Source organism: Dendropsophus ebraccatus, chromosome 3, assembly GCF_027789765.1.
Source record: "Dendropsophus ebraccatus isolate aDenEbr1 chromosome 3, aDenEbr1.pat, whole genome shotgun sequence".
NCBI classification, from domain to species: domain Eukaryota; kingdom Metazoa; phylum Chordata; class Amphibia; order Anura; family Hylidae; genus Dendropsophus; species Dendropsophus ebraccatus.
In genome coordinates, this window is record NC_091456.1 from 134,562,811 (window position 1) to 134,586,922 (window position 24,112).

At 42.5% G+C, this 24,112-nt stretch overlaps 1 protein-coding gene and 1 non-coding gene across 2 annotated transcripts in view; both read left to right on the top strand.

Moving 5' to 3' along the window:
- Window positions 1-24,112, top strand: part of CWC27 (CWC27 spliceosome associated cyclophilin) — a 130,240-nt gene that overhangs the window by 24,513 nt on the left and 81,615 nt on the right. Inside the window, exons 9-11 of the mRNA XM_069962720.1 lie at window positions 2,254-2,333; window positions 4,074-4,113; window positions 6,437-6,600. Of these exons, the coding sequence (XP_069818821.1) occupies window positions 2,254-2,333; window positions 4,074-4,113; window positions 6,437-6,600 (284 nt within the window). The remainder of the gene's footprint in view (window positions 1-2,253; window positions 2,334-4,073; window positions 4,114-6,436; window positions 6,601-24,112) is intronic.
- On the top strand, window positions 9,415-9,609 carry LOC138787668 (U2 spliceosomal RNA). Its single transcript, XR_011362427.1, has one exon. It is a non-coding gene; the product is annotated as a U2 spliceosomal RNA (small nuclear RNA).

The window sequence follows — 24,112 nt, forward strand, 5'->3', positions numbered from 1 at the left end:
GTGCAGCCCTAGCCTTTAGTGTAAGTTAATAAAGTATTAACTCACCTGGTGTCCTCGGGAAGACCTTAGACTCACCTTACCACGTTCCTTGGGCCTTTCCCAGTGTCTGCAGCTCTGCCTTCTGTTCAGCTCTCTACACTAACAGGCCGCTCAGCCACTCATTGATCATGGCTTGTCTCGGCCAGTAATAGATCTTCCCATCTGACTTTGACATTTTCCATTACAGGGAACCAATCAGCTCATTTGTGCCAATTGAGCTCCCAGGGACGCTGAAGAGATGTTGCTAGCAGATCTCCTACCATACCGGGGGTTGTGTGTTCCGTGGCTCTGTTTGTTTGCAAAATGATCTTTGATTAGGAGCATGGTTCAAAAAGACAGCTGTGACTAGTCGTCTTGATGGTGTCCCTAGTCACAGCTCTTTGCCTGTCAGCCTGCTCTGCGGCGGTGAATGACAGGCAATTCATCCGTTATGGATGTCAGTAGTTACCAAAGTAAATAGACTGGCAGTGTGTGTGTGTGTGTCCAATGGCTATAGGACTTCCATTGAAGGTTAAAGCTCAACGATGTTGAGAAATCACATAGAGAATTAATAGGGCAGAGGCTGCTCCATTCAGGAAAAGTAACTTCCAGTCTTGTGATTGGTGAGAGTCCTGGTAGTTGGACACCCATCAGTCAGCTGGTCATTACTTATCCTGACCCTCTAATCATGACATTTTTTTTAGCTTAGCTACTGTTTTTCCTTAGTGATGTGGATATGTGGGAAGTAATACAGCCAGCAGTCATTTACAGCTCAGTCAGATGTGTGTGTATATTGTAGAAGCAGTCTGTGTTCTCTAATGGCTTGCCTGTAGAGATTGTCCCTGTGGTCCCATAACTCTGGCAGGATTGGTATATATTACCTGACAGATCTGACCCAAACTGATTGAAAAGCCACTGCTGGGTGCCAGTGTCTCCAGATGCACTTTAATGCAGAAAGATACAAATATCCCGGACACTGTCATTAAAGGGGAACCTGCTGATATCCCCCAGCAGCTCTTTAACTCATGTTGGCAGTGTTGTTGTTCATTTTTATGTGCGTCTTGCCGTTCTTGAGCATTTTGATCAAAGAAGATATGCAAATCGCCACCTTAGAAGCACTGTGAGTGTTGCCCAGGTGCTCAGAGCACCCCCCTCAGCCTGCCCACTATGCATATTCATTACCGTGCATGTACAAGGAAGAGCTCCCGTACAGGATGGGCTGCTTCCGGCACATGGTTACATGTGCCATTACTATGCATATATAAATATGCATAGTGGCCGGGCTGAGGGGGGTGCTCTGAGCGCCCGGGCAATGCCCTAAGTGCTTCTAAGGTGATGAATTGCATATCTTCTTTGATCAAAACGCTCAAGAATGGCAAGACGCATGCAAAAGTGAATAACAACACTGACATAAAGACAGCCTGTCTTTATTTCTTTTCCTTCAGGAATGATATGGTCAGTGCAGGGTCCCGTTCCCTCCTTAAACTCTATATTCTTGTATTCCATGCCTAGAGGGGGGGGCTGCACAACGTGATCACTGTATACAGCAGCCTCTCTACAGTATAGCAAGTGATGATTGCGATCTCTGCTCACTGTGTAGCGGCTGCCGCACACAGCAATCATGTCAGGCAGCCGAACCCCAGGTACAGTATAATAAGAACGGGACCGTACATAGCATATCAGGAACTGTTTAGACAACAAACGTTGTTGGCAGCAGAACGGCCAAATCACACCCTACTGCTGCCACTCAACAGAAGTTGAATTGTAGCTAAAAAAAACTGTACATTTATTTGAACAAAGTTATATTACAGTAAGTAATATAACTTTTGAAAGGTGATGTATTAGCAAAAAAAAAATCAAGTCTCCGGAGTACACACCTTATTTTATTCCACTTCCACCTTAAGCACAAGAATAATTCATTTATAACCTGGATTATTCAGGACTGTCATGTCTGACATTTGTGTTTATAAGAAAATCCAGGTAGATGTCCAGGCGCCAAGAAAGAGCAATGTATATGTGCATGGGCTTTGTCTGATATCCCAGCTCTTATTCAGGCGCTGGTGCCGAACTGCAACCAAGCGCAGCCAAGAACCAAGCACAGACAAAGGACCCTTTTCATGTGTTCTAGTACTTTTCTAAAGTACGACTACTGTAAAAGGAAAGACATTATGTTATGACTTTTCATATTAAACTAAAAAATTAAACTTGATTCAACTTTTTTGCTTGGTTTTGCAGTCATTTAAAGGAAAGAGTAAAAGTAGTCATGATCTCCTTAAGGATGACCCCCGTCTGAGCTCTGTTCCTGCCATTGACAAGTAAGAGACTTTGTTACGTCACCATATTTGAAAAAACTTAAACAGAATATTTTATATTCTAAGTCTTTGTTATTATGACACAGTGAGACGTTATTTGGGGGAAAGATCAGAAGCAACGTGAGAAAATTTTATTTTACTGAAAGAGTAGTAGATACCTGGAACAAACTTCCAGCAGAGGTGGTTGGTAAATCTACAATAACAGAATTAAACATGCCTGGGATAAACATATATCTATATCTATCCTAAGATAATGAGAAATAAAATACTAAAAGGGCAGACTAGATGGACCCAGTGGTCTTTTTCTGCCGACAATATTCTATGTTTCTATGACTAGTACTGTAAAATGTGTTCACATACAAGAAAAATATGTATTACATTTTAATGTATTTGTTGCTTCATAAGGATATTCCTACCAAAAACATTTATGGTATATTCACAGGATATGTACCGCTAGACTAGGATTGGTTAAGGCCTCAGGGCTAAGCCTTGTATCTTACTTTTAAAGGGGTACTCTAGTAAGAAAAAGTTTGTTTATAAATTCACTGACGTCAGGAAATTATACAGACTTGTAAATTACTTTTATTTAAAAATCTCCAGTATTCCAGTAATTATCAGCTGCTGTATGTCTTGCAGGAAGTGCTGTATTCTTTCCAGTCTGACACAGTGCTCTCTGCTGCTACTCCTGGCTGTGACAGGAACTGTCCAGAGCAGTAATGAATCCCCATAGACAACCTCTTCTGCTCTGGACAGTTCCTGTTACAGACAGAGGTGGCAGCAGAGAGCACTGTGTCACACTGGAAAGAAAACACCACTTCCTGCAGGACAAACAGCAGCTGTTAAATACTGGAGAACTTGAGTTTTTACTATAGAAGTAATTTACAAATCTGTATAATTTTCTGACAACAAAATTTTTTCTTCTGGAGTACCCCTTTAAAGCGACTCTGTACCCACAATCTGACCCCCCAAACCACTTGTACCTTTGGATAGCTGCTTTTAATCTAAGATCTGTCCTGCGGTCGGTTCGGCAGGTGATGCAGTTATTGTTATTGGATTAAAAGCAGCTATCTGAAGGTACAAGCGGTTTGGGGGGTCAGATTGTGGGTACAGAGTCACTTGAAACCTCTTACTGACTTCCGATTACTCTATACAGCAGTCATTAGGCGGCCTTATTCTGGTTGCTGCATTTTGAAAGCAGGATTAACATAAGGTGGCTTGGTCTAATTATGACTGTCGCCTCTAAGAAATTTCTGTGGTTTGTTCACTGCATCGGTACCTAAGCTACATGATCACCAATGCTCATGGAATTCCGTGGGAGCCATAGGTCTAATGAAAGCCCCCAGGTCTCCCATAGGCATCTGCCTGTCGCTCCATGCTAGAGGCACATTCATGCTGCTTTGCTGCAATCAGAATAAAGTGATTTTCCTATATTGACAGTGGGGGTCCCAGTGGTTAAACCCCCAATGATCAGAAACTAGAGGTTGCAAAGGCCCCTGTTTAATAGTACAATAGTCAAGTAAGTGCACTGCTACTCTGGGACTGCACCACTCAGGGGTCTTCTCCAGTCGAATGGGGCAGCAGGGTGTATGTGTGATCATCACTCAGGACCTCTGCTCTAGTGATTGGCGGAGCCCCCAGCAATTACCGTATATACTTATCACCTATCCTTCTGACTTATACAACATAAAGATTTGTTAGCTGGTAAAGACAAATGTCAGTGTAATACCAATCTTTGTTTTACAGCTCAAAAAGCTCTACAAAGCCTGACAGTGATAGTGATGAGGTAAGAGGAACGGTTTTTGTTGTTGTCATGGTAACCTTAGAATTTATATATTTTCTTTGATTGCTCGGCTAGCGGTAGCATTAGAAAATTAAAAGGTACAAAATACTGCTCTAAGATGAATAAGGACTACTTGTGCCTTATCCTATGAATGTGAGCTGCCAGAAACTCCAGGGCGGGCTGCTGACAAACTCGCAGCGGGATATGCATCCTGCTGTGAGTTTGTCTGCCCATAGAGCTTAATGGGCAGGGATCTGCTGCAAATATGCAGCGAGAAATCCGCTGCAGATCTGGTACGTGTAAACGCACCCTAAAGGGTCTTTACTGCCTGTATAATGCCATAGTAACAATCTCCAATTTAGTGGAAAAACAGGAGAATTAGATTATGAGTCTGTTTGGAGAGTGACCCATTTGATGGCAGTTTTTCCTGACATAACAGTGCTATATAACTAGCTGAAATGAATATAGTAGTCTACAGAAGCAGTGATTGCATGAATAGCTTGCCATATTATGAGACGTTCTGAGTCTGCTATTGCCGCTGTCATTAGACTAGCTACCACCCACTCACACCTTTAGAAATAGCAGCATGAACTTTTGATACTCTTCGGACCACAAGCCACCTTGGTATATACTAGTATTCCAGCTGACGTCATTCCTTATATATTTACAATGTGCTGAGTTTAGTCCCAGGCCTGTCAGATAGATAAGTAGTGCAGTAGTGGTCTATAGTGAAGGCCAAGAAATTCAATAATAACTAAGAGCCACTTCTAAGTCTAATTACAATTCCTCAAGGCTTCTGTCCTCTTATGTCTAAAGCCAATCAGAAAGATGTGGTTTAATCTTCTTGGTATTATGCTGTCCTTCCTCCTGTGATGCTTAAGGGACCCGTGTGTGGGAGTTCTTTATTCTCTGAAACAGTCCACTTAATATCTCATTATAAAATGAATGCCATAGAGGAATGTGATTACAATCTGTACTTTATTTTGGGCAGGAATATTAGGTTTTTCTTGATTTGTGGCGGCGACCTAATGAAATACGTCATACAGGGGCACTTACCTCCGTAGGTAGATGACCTTTAAGCATCCTCTTGATTATCTTAAATATGTTTAGATTCCTTTTCAGCATTAATTCAGCATGGACAGAGAAGAAACTTTTTCTTTCCTCTGAGATCTCGGCTCAAGGACATTGTGCACTGTATGAAGGCGTAGGTGTTGTTTAAAGGGGAAAGTGTCACCTGCATTATTTTTAATTCATTAGCGTTGGGTACTGATACATGAAGAAGCATAGCTGCTTTCTTCCAAAAATAGCGCCACACCTGTCCAGGTTGGATGTGGTAGTACAGCTTGACTCCTTTCACTTCAGTGGAATTGAGCTGCAATACCACACACAAACTGAGGACATAAGTGGTGATGCTTGTGGAAGAAAACTGCTATGCTTTTTCTAATCTAGGATAACCCTTTAAAAGGGTACTCCAACATCATCTAAGAAAATAAACATGCAGCAGAAGCATATAGCATAGCTTACCTGCTTGTCCTGGTTCTGAAACCACTACAAATCCATTTGGTATTTCCGTAATTCCTGGTTTAGAGGTTGCTTAGTACTACAATACCCAGAATGCATTGCTTTCCCTCAGCTCTCCTTCACAGTCCTCCCACCCTGCCTACTGCCCTCCCCCAGCACCTCTAACAGTTCCCCAAAGCTGTTTAAGAACATCTCATTTCACTACACAGACTATTTTACAGTGGTGTTGCAGCACCCGCAGCAGTCATTCTGTTTGCACTGTAGCAATATTACATCACAAGACAGCATGTGATAATCAAACATCACTCTCCCTAAATTTCTTAATAAAGATACATAGATAGATAGATAGATAGATAGATAGATAGAGGCTGGTCAGAGATGGTAACATCACTAATATCGCTCAGGGGACAGAACTAGAGCTTAGTGATGAGATCCATCCAAGCCTCCTGTGACATCAGAGGATGATACATTGCCTATGGGGAGGTACAGGGAGGGGCTGGGGAGTCGGAGGCAATACACATTTTGTAGTTCTTCCATTTTTAACATCCTGTCTGGGGTGAAAAATGCCAAAAGCATGCTGAAGCAAGTACTAGTAGTGATAACACTATATTAGTAAGTTATGCATCTTGGGATAATACTTTTATTTGAATACAATTTTCTGGTACCGGAAAACCCTTAAAAAATCTATTTTTCTAAAGCTGTATATGTATCTTTGTCATCAACCATCCTATGCCAATGTCACCAACAGTACAGCCTTTACTTATTATAACTGTGTCACTTACGCTATTTTTTTCCCAAATCGAAGGAAGGCTCAAGTGAAGATGATGATAATGAAGATGACATGGACAGTGATGAGAAACAACAGATGAAAGATCGCATATCCAGTAAATTAAAAATGGAATCCAATAAAAGTGGAAAGCTTCCAGTAAAATCTTCAGAAGATCTTGAGGAGAAGAAGAGTAGTCGCAGGTAATTGAGGCTAAAAGTAGTTATCACGTTTGTCTACTATCTAATGTGCACAGTACAACTGATGGTGATAGGGGGCAGAAGGATCAAGAAGTGGGATTGTAACATGCCTGATCCTTTTCCTCTAAAGGGAGAAACAACTCTGTCGGAAGAGTCTGGTGGTGGCTTACACCTCTCTCCCCATTAAGAATGTATGCACGGTCAGCTAAGCAGTGCATACATGTGTATAGGGAGATCAGAAGGAAGCTCTTAGGCCCCCCTATCAGGAAAACCGGACAGATTTCCGGACCCATACACTTTAATTAGTCACGAACACCCTTCCGGATTTTTCCGGAAGGGTGTCCGTTCCGGAAAATAGATCCGAAAAAAATAGGACATGTCCTATTTTTATCCGGAGTTCCGGCCCGAACGCCCCCATAGAAGTCTATGGGAGCGCCGGAATCATGTACATCAGGAAAGTGCCCGTGATTCCGAATAGGTGAGAGCCCGACGGCCCCCGCAACTACGGCCCCCCGCACGGACATCAGCACAGGCACACCCCCCCACACCAGAAAGCAGCTGCCCGATGCGCCCCCCCCGGAACGCAAAGCAGCCACCCGATCCACACAATCATCCCCCCCAATGCCTCCCACCCCCGACAAGGCAGCCGCCCGATCGTTCGATCAGCAAAGACCCCCCCCCCCCACCCGACCGGACAGCAACCCACCCCGAACTCGTCCCGGACAGCAGCCGCCCGATCACCCGAACCCCCCAACCCCCCACCCGGAACTCACCACGAGCTGCCGCCGCCCCCCCCCCCTCCAGAGCTAAAACTCCCATCACGCAGGCCATGATGGGAGTTGTAGTCCTGCAGCCTGCGGCCATCCAGGTTGCAGAAGTACAACTCCCATCATGCCTTGCTGACAGGCCATGATGGGAGTTGTAGTTCTGTAGCCTGCGGCCATCCAGGTTGCAGAAGTACTACTCCCATCATGCCTTGCTGACAGGCCATGATGGGAGTTGTAGTTCTGCAGCCTGTGGCCATCCAGGTTGCAGAAGTACAACTCCCATCATGCCTTGTTGACAGGCCATGATGGGAGTTGTAGTTCTGTAGCCTGCGGCCATCCAGGTTGCAGAAGTACAACTCCCATCATGCCTTGTTGACAGGCCATGATGGGAGTTGTAGTTCTGCAGCCTGCGGCCATCCAGGTTGCAGAAGTACAAATCCCATCATGCCTTGCTGACAGGCCATGATGGGAGTTGTAGTTCTGCGGCCATCCAGGTTACAGAAGTACAACTCCCATCATGCCTTGCTGACAGGCCATGATGGGAATTGTAGTTATGTAGCCTGCGGCCATCCAGGTTGCAGAAGTACAACTCCCATCATGCTTTGCTGACAGGCCATGATGGGAGTTGTAGTTCTGCAGCCTGTGGCCATCCATGTTGCAGAAGTACAACTCCCATCATGGCTCTGCTGACAGGCCATGGTGGGAGTTGTAGTTCTGCAGCCTGTGGCCATCCAGGTTGCAGAAGTACAACTCCCATCATGGCTATGCTGACAGGCCATGATGGGAGTTGTAGTTCTGCAGCCAGTGGCCATCCAGGTACACTAGGGGCTGTGTGGGTACCTGTGATTTATGTTAGCATACTAGACCATCTCATCAGGAAATCCTGAAGGTTTTTCCTAATGGTTTCCTGATGGTAAAAACAGAATACTGTCAGGAAATCCTGATACTTTCCTGATGACATTTGAGGTCTCCTGATCAGGATTTCCAGACAGTAAAAACTGACTCGGACGTGTGAATGGGGCCTTAGACAATGGTGATCTTGTGTGGCTGTCTTCCACGTAGCCAACTCTCCTTTATAACAGTATCATCTGTTATGTTTTACTAACATGACCCCATATTGTAAATATTTTATAGCTATGCAGTTAAAGGGATTATCCAGTGGTTCAAAAACATGGCCACTTTCTTCCAGAGACAACACCACTCTTGTCTCCAATTTTGGTGGAGTTTTGTAACTTAGTTCCATTAAAGTGAATGGAGCTTGATTACAAACCCCACCTGAACTGGAGAGAAGAGTCATGTTGTCTCTGGAAAAAAAATGTGGCCATGTTTTTGTAGCACTGTATAACCCCTTTAAATTTTGTATACTTACCTTTGTTTAATATTTTGTTGTGCTTCTTAACAAAAAAGACATATCAGAAACAGTTTCAAAAAAGTTTGTAACAATTGCAGTATTTTACCTTTCTCTGTGACTTCTTTGAAGTCATAATTCGGTCTCTCAAGTTTACAATGCACACTTATTTTTTAATTCATGTAAATAGCACTACTCTTGATGTAATTCTTCTGTTAACCTGTAGGTGGTACTAAACAACCATCACAAGTACAAATTAAAAAATGTTTGCAAAATTTCCTAAATTATATAGAAACATAACCTTAAAAGCACCGATAGATCTCTTCATTGCCTTTTGGCTAAGGGCCCTATTCCACCGGACGATTATCGTTCAGATTATCGTTAAATCGTTCGAATCTAAACGATAATCGTTCGGTTGAAATGCAGTTAACGATTAACGACCGAACGAGAAATCGTTGATCGCTTTATAAGAACTGGACCTATTTTTATCGTTGCTCGTTCGCAAAACGTTCGCATTGAATAAGATATCGTTCGGTCATTCGCAATAGATACGAACGAAATAGCGAATAAATAGCGAAGAAAAAACTATCGCAATTACGATCATAAGTAACGATTATCGTTCCATAGAAATGAGTGAACGTTTTCAGGTCTTTCGCAATAGCGGTCGTTTGAGATCGTTAGTCATTAACGATTATGCAAACGATAATCGTCCGGTGGAATAGGGCCCTAAGATCAAGTGTAGTATCTGTTCTTATCAGTTTAATATATGATATGTCCCCTAACTGGGGACCAAATAATAAATGGATATTTAGAACAGGGAGATGGAAAAAGAGCTTGCTCTTTCCTCTGCAGGCATTGACCTAGTATTGCAGTGCTTCCCAATTCAGTGCATCAAAAAAAAAAAAAAAAGCACTGATAGACTAACTAACCTGCACTTGAAATCTGCTGCTTACATATCTGTGCAGGGACCCCATTTACTTCTGTGCCAGGTGAGTACATGCTCAGATGCTCAGCGTCATCCGATGCTCAGCCGCGATTGGCTGAGCATAACTGTGCTCAGCCAATCGCGGCTGAGCACAGTTATGACGCGGTAGAGGGGGGACGGCAGCAGCGATGCGGCCGGCCGAAGATGACGTTTGGCACAAGATGGAGGACATGCGTGACACGGATCAGGTAATGTGTAATGCACCAACACTTCCGGGTACACGGGTGGGGGTGGTGGGACACGGGGAAGGGGGCCATTCACAGACAAAACATACATTACAAAGTTGTATAACTTTGTAATGTGTGTTATTCTGTGAATAATTGTTTACCGCCGCACTACCCCTTTAATAGATAGTTCCTCTATGGTATTATGTAATTTTTTTCCCATTCTTCTAACTCTAAACACTCTCTAATAACATCCGCTTTGCCTTATAAGGTAATTTTGCCCTCAGCTCAATCACTTCATCATATATGTAGGCTATTGCTGCAGGTCTGCTGCTTACATGGAGAATAACCATAATATGTCAAATTCTATAAAAACCTTCGATTTTTCACCAACAAAGCTCAGGAGAGAGCTGAGAATTAGATATAATAAGTGCTGTAGGTGTATGAGCTGACTGAAAAATTTGTCTAATCTAAGCACTGAAGAGGTTAACGTCATGTACAAGATAAGGGGCCTACCTATGGGCTTCATTCACACCAACAGATGATGTCGGCTTGGGCGTGATGGAAAATCACTGATCAACTCTAAGAGATAAGCCACTGACAGAGCTGTTTGGCAGCGGCTTACCCCTACTCTTCCTATAGAGGCAACAGGAATTCTCGTGCTGAATGTTCCTTTGTATGGGGAGGATGGAACAATTGTTTGACCACCAGTTATTGAAGGTGTATGCCCACTTTAAGAGGTCTTGGATCATGAGCAACTGATTTAAGAATAATCCAATGATAAGATTGGTGTTGAGTATATAAGCGTGATGTGCAGCATGGTGGTATTCAGGATCAGGCTGCCCCCAACCTAAAGATCACGTCAACATTATTAAATGACAGTAATCACATGTATATATAACTGTGTATATATTAACTGTGGTCCAGTTCCAGTCCAGGATCCCAGAGCCACCCACTTTGTTGGGGAACACTGCTCTGGAGATCCTGTTGGGTGGTTGTATGCAGTGTTATAGATACAGTTTCCAGAAGTGGATCCAGCAGGAAGGGGAAGTAGACATCTGCTTTCTTCCAGAGACTGTGCCTCTCTTGTTTTTAGTTTGATTGTGGTTTTTGCAGCTCGCTTACATTTAAATGAATAGAGCTAAGCTGTAGTATCACACACAACCTCAGGACAGTGGTGGTGCTGCTTCAGAACAAAGCAGCTACGTTTTTTCGTATACTGGATAACCCCTTTAAGTAGGATTGTGGGTGGTGGAAGTTTGATCCAACCTGGCCAAATACTGAACTTAGAACTTAGGTGGATTATAATTCAGAAGAACAAATCTTCTACCTGTTTCTAACTTTTAATAACACCATAGCCAAGATTTATCAGCACTATTCCAAACAAAACGACGCACAACACCATCACTACGCCTCCTTTAAAAACTTCTAAAAGGTTTAAAGAAAAAGGTTTATTGGAAAACCTTTTCCAGTAATATTTTCATACACTTTATCCAAAATTACTTCTGCTCTTATCTGCAGTCAGAAATAGCAGTTCTCCTGTAGGAGGCGTACATTGTCCATAGAACACCATTTACAGTCATAACCATGGCAGTACACTGCCGTTTGCCGTAGTTGTGCCAGAGATTGTGACAGGTAAAATGTTTCTTTTCCCCCCTATGGTGGTGTAGAGAGTTCTGCTCCCTCTCGAGCTGGTCCCAGAGACTGGCAGACGTTATGCATCCAGTGTTAGGTGTCTAGCAGACCTCTGTGGAGAAGTCATTGTGCGTTATTGTTTTTAATACCAGGAGACTTCCCAGGAGTCTCTGCTCCCCAAGCTTCCTGTCTAGCTGAGAACGCTCTACTCTTTGTATGACTATACTTTTGCACTCCTCCTGTTTTGGCTTTTTTAACTTCTGACTGACTCCAGGGTTTTATATGCATTTGTTGAAGTTGATTAAAGAAATGCCAAAATAGAGGCTGAGAGACGGGACCGTGGCTGTAAAATGATTGCAGTGTACCATATAGATTGTCCCGATAGACGCATTTCATGCTCATGATGTGTAACCATGATGTGTGCTGATCACCATGCATAAGCCTATGGACCCTTTGTTTTCTGGAGGTGAAGCACCCCGATCTTTTTCTCAGCACCATTTGTAGCTATTGTAAGTTAAGTTACAAAGCAGGGTCACTATGCTGAGGTGCATAGTGCATAAAAGGTACAAACATCCATTGCCTAAAGACCTCATTTGGCATAAAAATCAGAGCTTTATGGCCTTGCAGCCGCATGCAAGCCTTAAATCTGGAGTCTAATCTGGGTTTAGGGAATGCTACGAGAGTGTTACCTGCCTGCATTGTACTTGCTGTAAAGTTTGGTGTAAGCATACCAAAACATTTTGGACATTTTTTGTGCAAACAGTTGCCGGCCCAGTGCACAGGTAAATTCCTTAAAGGCATGGAAGTATGTGTCTAATGTGGAAGAACATGACTGACACCACAGAACCCTGGCCTGAACCTCATGCAACTCCTTTGGGATGAACTAAAATGAAAATTGTGAGGCCCACCTCTCCCATATCATCAGTGTCTGACCTCACAAATGCTCTTGTGGACAAATAGGCAAAAATTCCTTAGACACTTGAAAAACCTTGTAGAAAGTCTTCCCAGAGGAGTAGAAGCTGTTATACCTGCAAAGAGGGACCAACTCTATAGGAATGCAACTCCATAGAATGGGAATTTTACTGTAGATGAAATGTGTAGGTGTCCTAATACTTTACTTTTTATGGCATACCATAAATCACTAGGTTGGGTCACCCCCTCTAGAAAGTATCTGTTATTTTTTCATTCTTATTATTCTATTTCTACCCATCTATGAAGGGTAACTGACCAAATCTAAAAATCCAGGAGGGACAGGGACAGGGTGGGGGGGAACATAATAAAAAATCTATACTTAGTCATCTTCATGACCCTGCAGTGTCACCACCTCACACTCCGCCTACACACTCCAGTTTCTCCTGGAGGTACCTGCTCAGCCATTCAGTGACAGCAGCGATGTCCCGCCCCAGTCACTTACTGGCTAAGCGGGCATTTCTCAGCCGGGATGTGGCATTGCAGGAAGCTGGGAGACCCTGGCGGTGGAGAGTGAGCTGGGGGCACTGCACGGCATGGGGAAGGGTAAGTATAGATTCTTTATTGTGTTCCTAAACCCCCCTGCCAGCCCTGGCCTTTTAGCATTCACCAGAGTTCTCCTTTAAATACCCTTTCCACAAATAATATTATTATAATGTAAAGGTAGGTAGATAAATGTATTATATCTAATCATTTCTTGCCGTTTATATAGAAAAAGGGACTATACCTAACAAACCTGGCACTAATTGCATGGATAGACACCAACCCCCCCCCCCCCCCCCCCCCCCCGGCATGTGTCTAGTGAGTTGCTTTATTCAGTGCAGGGTCTTGGAGATCATTTCTGCCTGTGAGGAGAACCAGCTCCCTGTCAGAAGTCAGACATAGTGTGTACTGCACACATGGCATATTGCTCCAGACTTGGCCGTCAGCCCAGCTCACCCCATCCACTCTTCCCTAACAGGCCTACTGTCTGCAAATAGCAGGATTAGGCCCTAAAAGAACCATTCCATTTGTTGAAAGGAAACACTGCGACATATGGATAATTAAGAACTGCTGAAGTTGTACTGACAGGAGTGTTTGAGGGGGGAAATGGCTAACTAGATGAATCTGCTCATTACAGTTTGTTGTGTCTGTGCTGTACAATGCCTTGTTACCATTACAGTAGTAAAGTCATTCTGCTGGAAGCTGCTACCAATCCCTAAACTGCTGCCCATGACTTCAGTGTATTAGTTTCAGCTCTTCCAGGTAAACGTATGGCTTTCATTAGTCACGGTTTTTATTTGCATGTGTTACGTCTATTGTATGCGTTTCCCAGATTATACTCTACTGTAACTACTGTGCTCTGCTAGTTAAGTATCCGTAGCATTGTTATTATATATTGTCTAGTGGCAGTGCAAGTTTTATGTAGTGTGTTATGTTCTTCATTACACATTAAAGTGATATATAATGCGGAAAATCTCAAATTTCATATATTAGGCACTGATAAGTTTAAAGTGTGTGTGTCGCCTTAAATAGAATGCTGATCACTAGAACTAGCAGGGAGAGAAGAAGGTGGCTGAGTGCTTCTCTCTCTGCGCACAAGCACTCCTATAGACTAAGGGTCCTATTTCACAGGCCGAGGAGGGCCCGATCAACTATGTAAACGAGCGCCGATCTGCTAGGATTACTAGGAGTCTGTCTCAGTCACGTGACACATTGCTAGGCGGTTGGTTGGGTTCTGATTACCCAGACCCTGACCCATCAAAACTCTCTATCACATGTCAAAAGTTTAAGTGACAGTGCCCATTTAAAAGGTTATATTTAAAGTGTACCCGCCTGTATAACCACTTAACCGTATAGATATGGAAAACAGTTTGTTTGTAACTGCAGCTAAAGGTCCACAATCAATAGCTGACAACTATGGGAGCACCAGGGAGTCAGGCTCCTATCGAACACATTGAAGACCTGCCCTGCGCATGCCTTATAGTAAACCCGGGTGGCTCTGCACCTGGCACATGCATTACCCAACAAGTATACATCTACTTGGGAGCAGATATAGATTTGTGCCATGATTTACATCTTAATTACGATAAATTAGACGTGGGGAAGGCCATGCCTCCTCCCCACCCGCTCTAAGCGGGGGATAGAGCTGACATATGCCACGCAAAAGGGGCAAATCGGCCCCTTTTCTGTGGCGTATGCCTGGGGTGCATTTAAAAAATCTAATTTACTTCCCTCATACTTGACAAAAGTTATAATGTCCACAATATATTCTAATAGGTGCATCTACAGCCATCTACCGACCGCATTTCTCTAAAAATAAGACCGACTGTAGCTTTATTGTGCAGGCTGACCAGATCCTTGACACTAGGTGGCTGAGCATCAGCCAATCAGTCGCAGACTTGTTATACTCCACCCCCACCTGCTCAACACAAGCTGCAGAGGAGGCAGGAGCGGTAAGAAAATGCACAGTAGGGACATTGAATATGGGGGGGGGGAGATATAAAGTATGGGGACTACCGGCAAAGGAGGGATTTGAACAGTATGGACAGTTTTACTGCAGAGGTGGGGAGGGAGGTATACAGTATAGGGACTACCTGCAGAGGGGAGATGTATACAGTATGGGGGAAGAACTACATTGGGGTGAGGTGTACAGTATGGGGGGGGTCCTACTGCAGAGGGGGGATGAATACAGTATGGGGGTAAGAACTACATTGGGTGGAGGGAGGTATACAGTATAGAGGCATGACTATGGGGGAACTTACTGTATAGGAGCCTAACAACAGTAGTAGATACAGTATAGTAGCTGACTACAGTAAAGGTGCTACAGTGTAGGGGCATATTGTCTCCAGAAATAATGCCCACATTGAAAACAAGCCCTAGCCCTTTTTTCAGGAAAAAAAAAAATTATATTCAGAGAAACATGGTAGCACCCTCCAGTAATTGCAGATACATGTGTGTGTATATACATATATACACATTTATGTCTGTATCTGCGTCATGTCCCCATATACACGACTCCTGCAGTTCCCAGTGGGTTAGTGGCGGCTACCAGATTTCCACTTTGGCTTCTTTGTGGACCTCATTCTATGACATCCATATAGAAGATATCGAGCTTACTGAGCCAGCACCTTTTTAGGGCTCAGATGTCATCATAAAGTAGATCCATCCTCATAGGCAATGAGGTCCATAGGAAAGCATGATGGGTCCCAGAAGGGCAAACAAAGTGAATGCAGTCCTATTTCTATTTTCTGTTTTTTATTTTTAGAATCATTCCCTCTTTGTTGCCAGTGATTGTACAGGAGAGCAGAACTATAAAGTTATTTAACTCCAGGATTTTTTTTTTTTTAATTTCGAAGCGGATGGTGCCCTGGAATTTTTTCTCCATTTTTCAGTCTGCAGTCTGTAATTGTCATCTCTATAGTTTCTTGTACACAGTGGTGTTTAGAACGTTTTGGATGTAGAATTTGTTGGTGTATTTTTATACATCCCATAAGGAGTATACATTATTTTTATAGGCAATTAAATAGGATAAATTCTTCTGTCATAGTGAAGTCCAAACTGGAAACAGGTCACAGAGTTTAGAGCGCGTTTTCATTAGATTGATCATTCATTCATATAAAGCGGAGCTTTTATTATAGCTGACTCGTGGCTTGGCACTTATCTCACTCCCCGTTTTGCTCATTTAAATAGCTTAAGTGCCATATGCAAAGAGCTGAAGTTGGCAATGGTAATGTAGACTGTAAAAGAGTTTACATAGAAAGGCATGCCTGTCCGCAGATTCTTTTCCCTGGGACTGCTGCGCTTGCTGATTGACAGTGGAAATGCCATAAGTCACCATTTATACAACTTCCCAGTGAATCAATGCTAAATATTCTGCCCTTGTACAAAAGAAATATAACGTTATACTACATTGTACTGGTCAGTGATGGATTGCTTTATTAACGGTGGGCTGCTCTGTGGTCAAGGACAAGGCAGTGAAATATAGTATATTGAGGCACAGAGACATCATGGGGGGGGGGAGGCTGTATTCGTAAGGGCAAATTGGTTACATTACCCGTCCTGATCTTGTTTACACTAGTTATTTTGGTTTTGTTTATATGGCTGCATGTCAATAGCATTGAATATGATGGGGGGTGCCAGGCAATCTGCACAGACAGACACAATGATGTCATCCCTGCATCCAGTGGCAGAAGCTCTGGGAGCTTTGTAGGAAAGGGAGACACTATAGGGAAATGCTTCTATGTGTGTTAGGGGGAAGGGGGTTGAGGGTGGGGGCACTATAGGGGAATATGTCTATGTGTGGGGGGGCGGGGGCACTATAGGGGAGTACTTCTATGTGGGTAGGTACTATAGGGGAGTACTTCTATGTGTGTGGGAGGGGGGCAGGGGCACTATAGGGAAATACTTCTATGTGTGTGTGTGGGCAATATAGGGCGATACTCCTATGTGGAGGGGCACTATAGGGGAATACTGCTGTAGGGGACACTATAGGGGTATACTGCTATGTGTGGGGACACTATAAAGGAATACTGCTATGTGTGGGGACACTATAAAGGAATACTGCTATGTGTGGAGACACTATAAAGGAATACTGCTATGTGTGGGGACACTATAAAGGAATACTGCTATGTGTGGAGGCTGTATAGGAGAATTCTGCTATGCATGGGGGTACTATTGGGACATTAGACTGTAGGAGGGCATAAAAAGAAAAAAACGTTAATGTGGCAAATACATAAGGGGCATATTATGATTGTTCAGCATTGCCCTTCTGTTGGTGACCGCATGGGAGCGTGGTTCTAGTCCCACGGGTTCCTATGCATGTGTTCCTGTGAACAATTACCTTTCTATTTCTATTTTTTCTTTTTTTTCCTTTTCAGATATTATTATTATATTATTTTTATGGAAATATATTACAAAGAAAAATGTGTGGTTTAGAGCCCAACAGGGTAGTTATAAGCCAACTAAGCACATAATAGCACTGTGTAATATGCCTAGTGATCAGCCAACAAATGAGCAAACGTTCAGTCATTGGCCAGTTGATTAGTGGCAGAACATCGCCCTGTGCGGCTGCCAAGTACTAGAAGTAAAGGGTTGTGTGGATGATCCAGTGAGCCATGTAATATGTTGGTAAAACTAGCGCCTATCTTGCTGGTCAGCGCTCACATCAGGCAATGTCTTATCACATGGGGTCCAACCTCTGGGATCGCAAGAATGAACACTTGTCTCTCTGCTGAATGGAGAGGTGAATTGCGGCATGCCAGAGATAGTTGAGTAGCATTCTCTCGGGAGTCCCAGAGGTCAAACGACCTCAATGTAGAAATGTTTTATTGCTGAAATACCCTTTAGTGAGTAAGAACAAAGAACAAGCATTATTCCTTTTTAAATGTTAAGCCAGCCCGTGTCTTAAAAAATATCTGCGTCAGACAATCTCTTTAAGACCAGTGTATGAAATGCCAGTCAAAGTGTACATAAGAAGGAAGATATTACAGTGACTTTAGTCTCTATAGTCCTCTATATGCTATGCCTCCAGCTACTAATCTATTTTATATCCTAGAAAATCATAGGCCTGCTTTATTTGGTAATATTTAACCCTATTCTTCTCCTTAGAATATTAGTCTGCACAAATAAATGAAGAATGTCTCGAGCACTGTACCGTGGTGGGTGACTGGCAGAGTCTTGAAGTCAGACCTGCTATAGTACATTAAACACAATCACAGATTGTTTAGGCACAAAACTGTATCCCAGCTGAGGTTTTTCTTGGCCCCGCATCAAAGCATATTATAAGGTATAGTGTTGAACTAGTACAAAGACGGGATTGTTAGTGTGGTACACTTCATCCTGCTGCTACTTGGCATGATTCAGTGTGTTTTTTACTTTAGCATGGCTTTTTTTCACCTCCCTCCTCTTACTCTTTGCGAGTATTTGTCTAGTCACCTGGAAAAAAATGATGCCTAGATGACCCGTGAAAATGCACTTGGTGTGGTGGAAGTTGAGAAAGTGTAATCCACATTACTGCGGATTGTTAACACAGCGCACAGTGCAAGATATCATTTCAAAGCCATACAAAACCTTCAATTGTCAGCGAACACATGTGGTTTTGTACAGTAGCTTAATTGCAAAAGTGTATGCTCCTTTGCTTATGTATAAACGGATAGGAGAGGCAAGCAGCTTACTTAGATTGCAAGCTTCAGCGAATGTGGGATAGACGCTGTAACCTGCTTCTTTGGTGAAAACACCTTAATAATACCTTAATTTTTATAGCCGCACTCCCCTTTTTACTGGACGGTACTTAGACTTGAAACTGCTCTCCGATTACTGTTTTCCTTACGTAGTAATTGCCCCCTTTGTATATTCTTGTTGCTGTCCGCTAATCCTTGTTTCACGATTGCCACTGGGGAAACATCTGGCTGTTTAAAGATCAAGCAATAAAAAAAGAGAAGCAAGACAAAAGCCATGTAAAATAATCGTAAACCCCTGTGATGTATGTTATACACAGTAAAAATTTTATTCTGCCAAAAGGTATATCTGTGTATATGTATGCGTGCTCAATGGTAAGTTACTAATTGGAGTAGATGGGTGTGGGCATCACTGTAAGGCTGCTGTCACACTCCTATCAGGGTGTGAACCACGCAGGGTCACTGCACCTGGATAACTCCCAGTTAAAAATCGGGTGCAGGTACTATAGTTTGATATCATATGGAGGTCATCGGTGGGCAGCCGAAATGAACCATCTGTAATCCACAGGTTATCTTTATTCACAGCAACACATTTCGGCCTGCCACATCAAAGGTGGCCTTTCTCAACCTCTTCTGTTGGTGTTCCCAGTAGAAGCTGCGGTACTTCCACGTATATATGATAAGAGTTGTTCCTATGACCTTGCACAACTCTACTAGGTAAGGGCTTTTCATCACATTATTTGCTTGGAACAGTCACCAGACCCTGCTTTTCAGGCATGGTAGACGCTGATAGACACTCTTGCTTATTGCTACTTCGTAGCCTGGGTTCACACTACTTTTTTTTCATTTGTTTTTACAAAAAACGGAATTCTTTATTGACTTCTATTAGAAAAAAATGGATAAAAACGCATCCATTTTTTTTAAACGTACACAAAAATGTGGTAGGCCACGTTTTTGTCTACGTAAAAAAACTGATACGTTTTGATCTCTCTTTTTTTTTTTTTTAGATATATAATGGAAGTCAATGGAGAAACAGATTGCATCTGTAGTTGGACTACTTCAGCATTTTACTTCATTTTGTTCCATAAGAAAATATGGCATTTTAGTACTGTACTTAGCCATGTTCGCACATCCGTACGAGTTACGGGACAGTGATCCATGGCGCAATCTATGTTCCGTGCATTGTGGACAACTTCGGATACAAATGCGGGCCGCATTATGGATTTGTAAATGAGGCCTTAGTCTCTAAAAGGTTTGGTTGCCTTCAGGCATATGCAGATTTTGAGGCTTTTGAACCCTTTCTGTTAAATAGCTAAACCGGAAGCCAGGAAGCTGAGGATCCAGTGGTAGCAGCTTAGCAGAATTTTTCATAGTTCACTATAAGAGCTAGAAATGTAATCTGTGCGCATCTGTTTTACAGAAAAAGTAAATTGTAGAGTTTGAATCCATTGTTTTCTTGTAGCTTCTTTTATATATTGTTTGGTGTTGGTACATTATAATATACATATGGGCTTTTATTTCCTTTTAATTGCAACCAGCTTATGTAGATGCTCGCAACTGGACAGTTCTGTGACTTTAAAGGCCGAATAGCAGACCCCTGTCAATGGCAATTACTATAGCACCAAAACTCTTTTTAATGAGGAATAAATCAGCGGTAGAGAATGTTTGAAGTTCCCTGTACGTCCTTTTGATAAGCAGCCATACTGAGATCACTGCTGGAAAAGCATTGCTGAGGGAAAGTGGCTTTAAGTGCCGTAAAAACATTCTATGTCACCATGACATCATTCCACTAATTGGTTACACCTGCCGCTTGTTAATTACGGTAATTCGGTATCCTCAGAGGCACAGGATATAGTGTAGCTTGTAAGATGGATGCAGTATACCAAGTAAAATTCAGCAATTTTGTTAAATTGTGTGGTGGTAGGTCTAATTTATATATTTTTCATTGTAGATGACATGTATATTTCATGTCATATAGTCTTGAATGAAAGTTTTGCAGCTCAGTTTCATTGAAGTGAATGGATCTGAATTGTAATTCCACACACAACCTGAGGACAGGGGTGGTGCTGTTTTTCCTAGAAAGTAGCTGACTTTTTCTAATCCAGGATACTCCTTCAAACAACCTCTGATTATATTGGATCAACAGAAATAATGGGCAAACGTTTTCTGTGCATTGGGGGGACTCGGCACATCCCTCCCCCCCTCCATACACACAGTGGGTACGACCGACTAAAGTCTAAAGTTTATGGGGACTTTGAAGTCATTATTAGGTAGTCAAAATAGTGTACATAATAAAATATATAAAACAGCATAAAAAGAGAAAAACATCCCATGCAAAATCTTAAAGAATTTTCCCAGGATTTTACATTTAAGACTAGACTAGTTTTTCTTTCTGACCTGGTTCCTTTTACATTTATTATTATTATTACTTTTCTTTTTAGTACATGTAGAGTAGTTTAAATTTACCGTTTTTCTTCTGTGAACTTTTCTGTGATACATAAAGCTTTATTTCTGAGCAGCTGCAGTCTCTGCAAGGACATTCAGAAACATCCTTGCAGAGTCAATTGTGGATTATCTAATTTCAGTTGTTGGTGTTCTGTATGTAAGAAATCTCACAGAGACAGGTCCTACATAGAGGATAGAACAATAATCAGCTAATCACTGCAGATCTGGTTTCCCTAGTTGTAATTGTTGGGTTATTTGCTTTTGTCCAAATATATACAGTAATTTATAGATCAACTGGGTTAATTCTTACATATTCTGTCCAGAACAGAGGACCATCTATTCTTTGATGCCCAAATGCCCTAACAGGAAAAATATAGACCTGTTAAACCCATTATGGAAACTACAAACTACAATCTAATAATAATAATTAAATTTTTAGCGGGATCCCCACTGACATCTTTTCTTTTTCTTGTTCTTTATTCATTAGGAGTTTTAAATTTCCTCAAAAAGCAGAGGTGTTGAGAGATAACCTATTTTTTTCAATAACTATATCCCATTAGGTCTTTGCAAAGTATACTACAGTATTTGCTATACTGGACGTGATGACAAGGCCAAGTAAACTGTACCACCATTGTAGTAAAGTTAAAAAAATAAAAAAAATAAAAATTCCCCTTCTCATTTTAAGCACATCGACCTCTTACACAACTATGGCGAGCATTTTCCATAATGATACTTTGTAGATAAAAATGATATTTAAGCAGTTTACTACTAAAGTAATCAGAATTTAATAAAAAAAAGACCAGATTTGTTTAATATGTTACAATTACAATTTATTTATCAAACCCCAAAATATTTACTATATACAGTGGTACCTTGGTTTAAGAGTAACTTGGATGAAGAGTGTTTTGCAAGAAGAGCTCACAGTTTTTCAAAATTGTAACTTGGTTTAAGAGCATTGTTTTGGTTTAAGAGCTCCCTGTACTGGATGGGAAGGGGAGTGGGGGAGGGGTATGGTCTGCATAGCGTGGTCTACAGCCCTGTACTCGTCTCTGACCCAGGAAGTCTCCCTCATCTTCCAAATCATAGCAGATCCACTTCATCCTGGGGCTTGCATAAGGGGACAAGAGTGTGGAGGTCTTCATAGCTGTAACCCCTCTCTCCCCAGACAGAGAGTGCTGCTACACTGTTCCCACATATGCCCTGATAATTCTTTCATGTTCTCTGCAGTCTCAGTCAGCCCTTGTGTTTCCCATCCCTTCCATTCCTGCTATGATGTGCCTAGACTCAGCTATACACACGGCTGCTATAATGTGCCTGCTCTCACGCTCAGCTATACACACTGGTGTTATAATGTGTCTGCACCACACTCAGCCATTCAAACTGCTATATATAAAGTTTCTCTCACTGTCCTTCTGCACAGCTCTGTGATTCTCACTCTCTGATTGGTCCATGCTGAACAACCCCCCCCCTTTCCCCATTGGTTGGGGCAGTGTCACCCCTCCTTTGCCCCATCCCACTATTCCTCCTAGCATTCTGCATCCCCATCCTGCCCACTCCACTACTTCTCCTTGCAATCTACCTCCACATCCTGCTCCCTCTCACTCCTCCTCTAGCAGTTGTATGCCTGCCTTGCACCTCCTAGCAGTCTGCATCCTCAGCCTGCTCCCTCCCCCCCCCTCCTCCTAGCTATCTACATCCCCACCCTGCTCCCTCCCCTCCTCCTAGCAGTCTGCATTCCTGCCCCTTTCTCCTCCTCCTATCAGTATACCTCCCTGCCACCTCTCACTACTCCTCCCAGCAGTCTAAAGAGGGCTGTGGGCAGGATAGCAGGACAGAAGGCAGTGACATCACGCACAATGGGGCTGGCATAATGAGAAATCATAAGGGCAAATCATGTGATAAACGGCTCTTGATAGAGGAGAACCAGAAGCTTGCTTTGGAGGTCACATGGCTGGTTTCAGTAGGCAACCTCTAATTACAGTAACCTGATCAATTAACCAGGTTACTGGTTATGAAGAAAGTGTCAGAAAACCTCTTCAACACCCTGAAGGTGACCTTTTTCCGATTTTATGCTATTACATGTTTTATGGGTTTTGATTTTGTTTTTTATCTCTCTTTTTTTGTCACATGCCACATTTGTCATAAATGTCCCTTTTAAATATAAGATGTTTTCCTCTTGCTTTTTACCAATGACACCTATGGTTGGTATTAAGTGTTGGTCCTTTTCTCTCTCTCCGCATTGCTGGGCCTGCGGTGTTGTTTTACTTCATTGATTGCTGAAATGACATTTCCTGCCTGTTGGCAGAAGAGAAGAGTTCTCAATGGTAGCTATTGTTCTGTTCTTGTTAAAACTGTTTGACTAATGGTTTGGTGAGGGTGCCAGCAGAATAAAAGTGACAATGCTGTCATCAGCTAAGAGCCAAGTCTAAGAGGCGGTGGAATATGAGCAAGTGTAATCTCCTTTGCGGGGTATGATTAGAAAGAGTCTCATTCTGTTGTTTCCTTAAGAAAAAATTTCACAACTATTTATAAATTGCTTTTTCTATATTTTCATATCAAAGGAAGGTTTACTTATATCCCCTCATTGCAGGTTATACTTTTTTATAGGTGTTACAGAGAATTTTAACTGCCTACTAAATTGACTATTTGTTTTAGGTGTATGGCACTCTCTTGACACCAAGAGATGATGTTGGGTGAGAAGAGTCTTGCTGGTTAAATTTTCACTGCCCAACCCTATTATTCTGGGAGGGATAAGCTGGTACCAGAGCTGCGTGGCTACACCTCCCCATATGCAGTGCTGAACATTTTGGTGTACAGTGAGTTTGGAAGAGCGACTAGTGATGAGCAAACTGAATGTTTGGGTTCGAATCTCAGTATTTGACTCCCAGCCTATGGCTGTATTCATGTTTTCCAGGACTCCCTAGGGCTGCATCTATCTTTTCCAGTCACTGGGAGTCTAATGTTGAGTGTCACTATTAAGCACCTTTAGTTTCCTGTGGTTAGACGTTACCACCTTTTTCATCTACTTCTTTCCCTACCTGCCA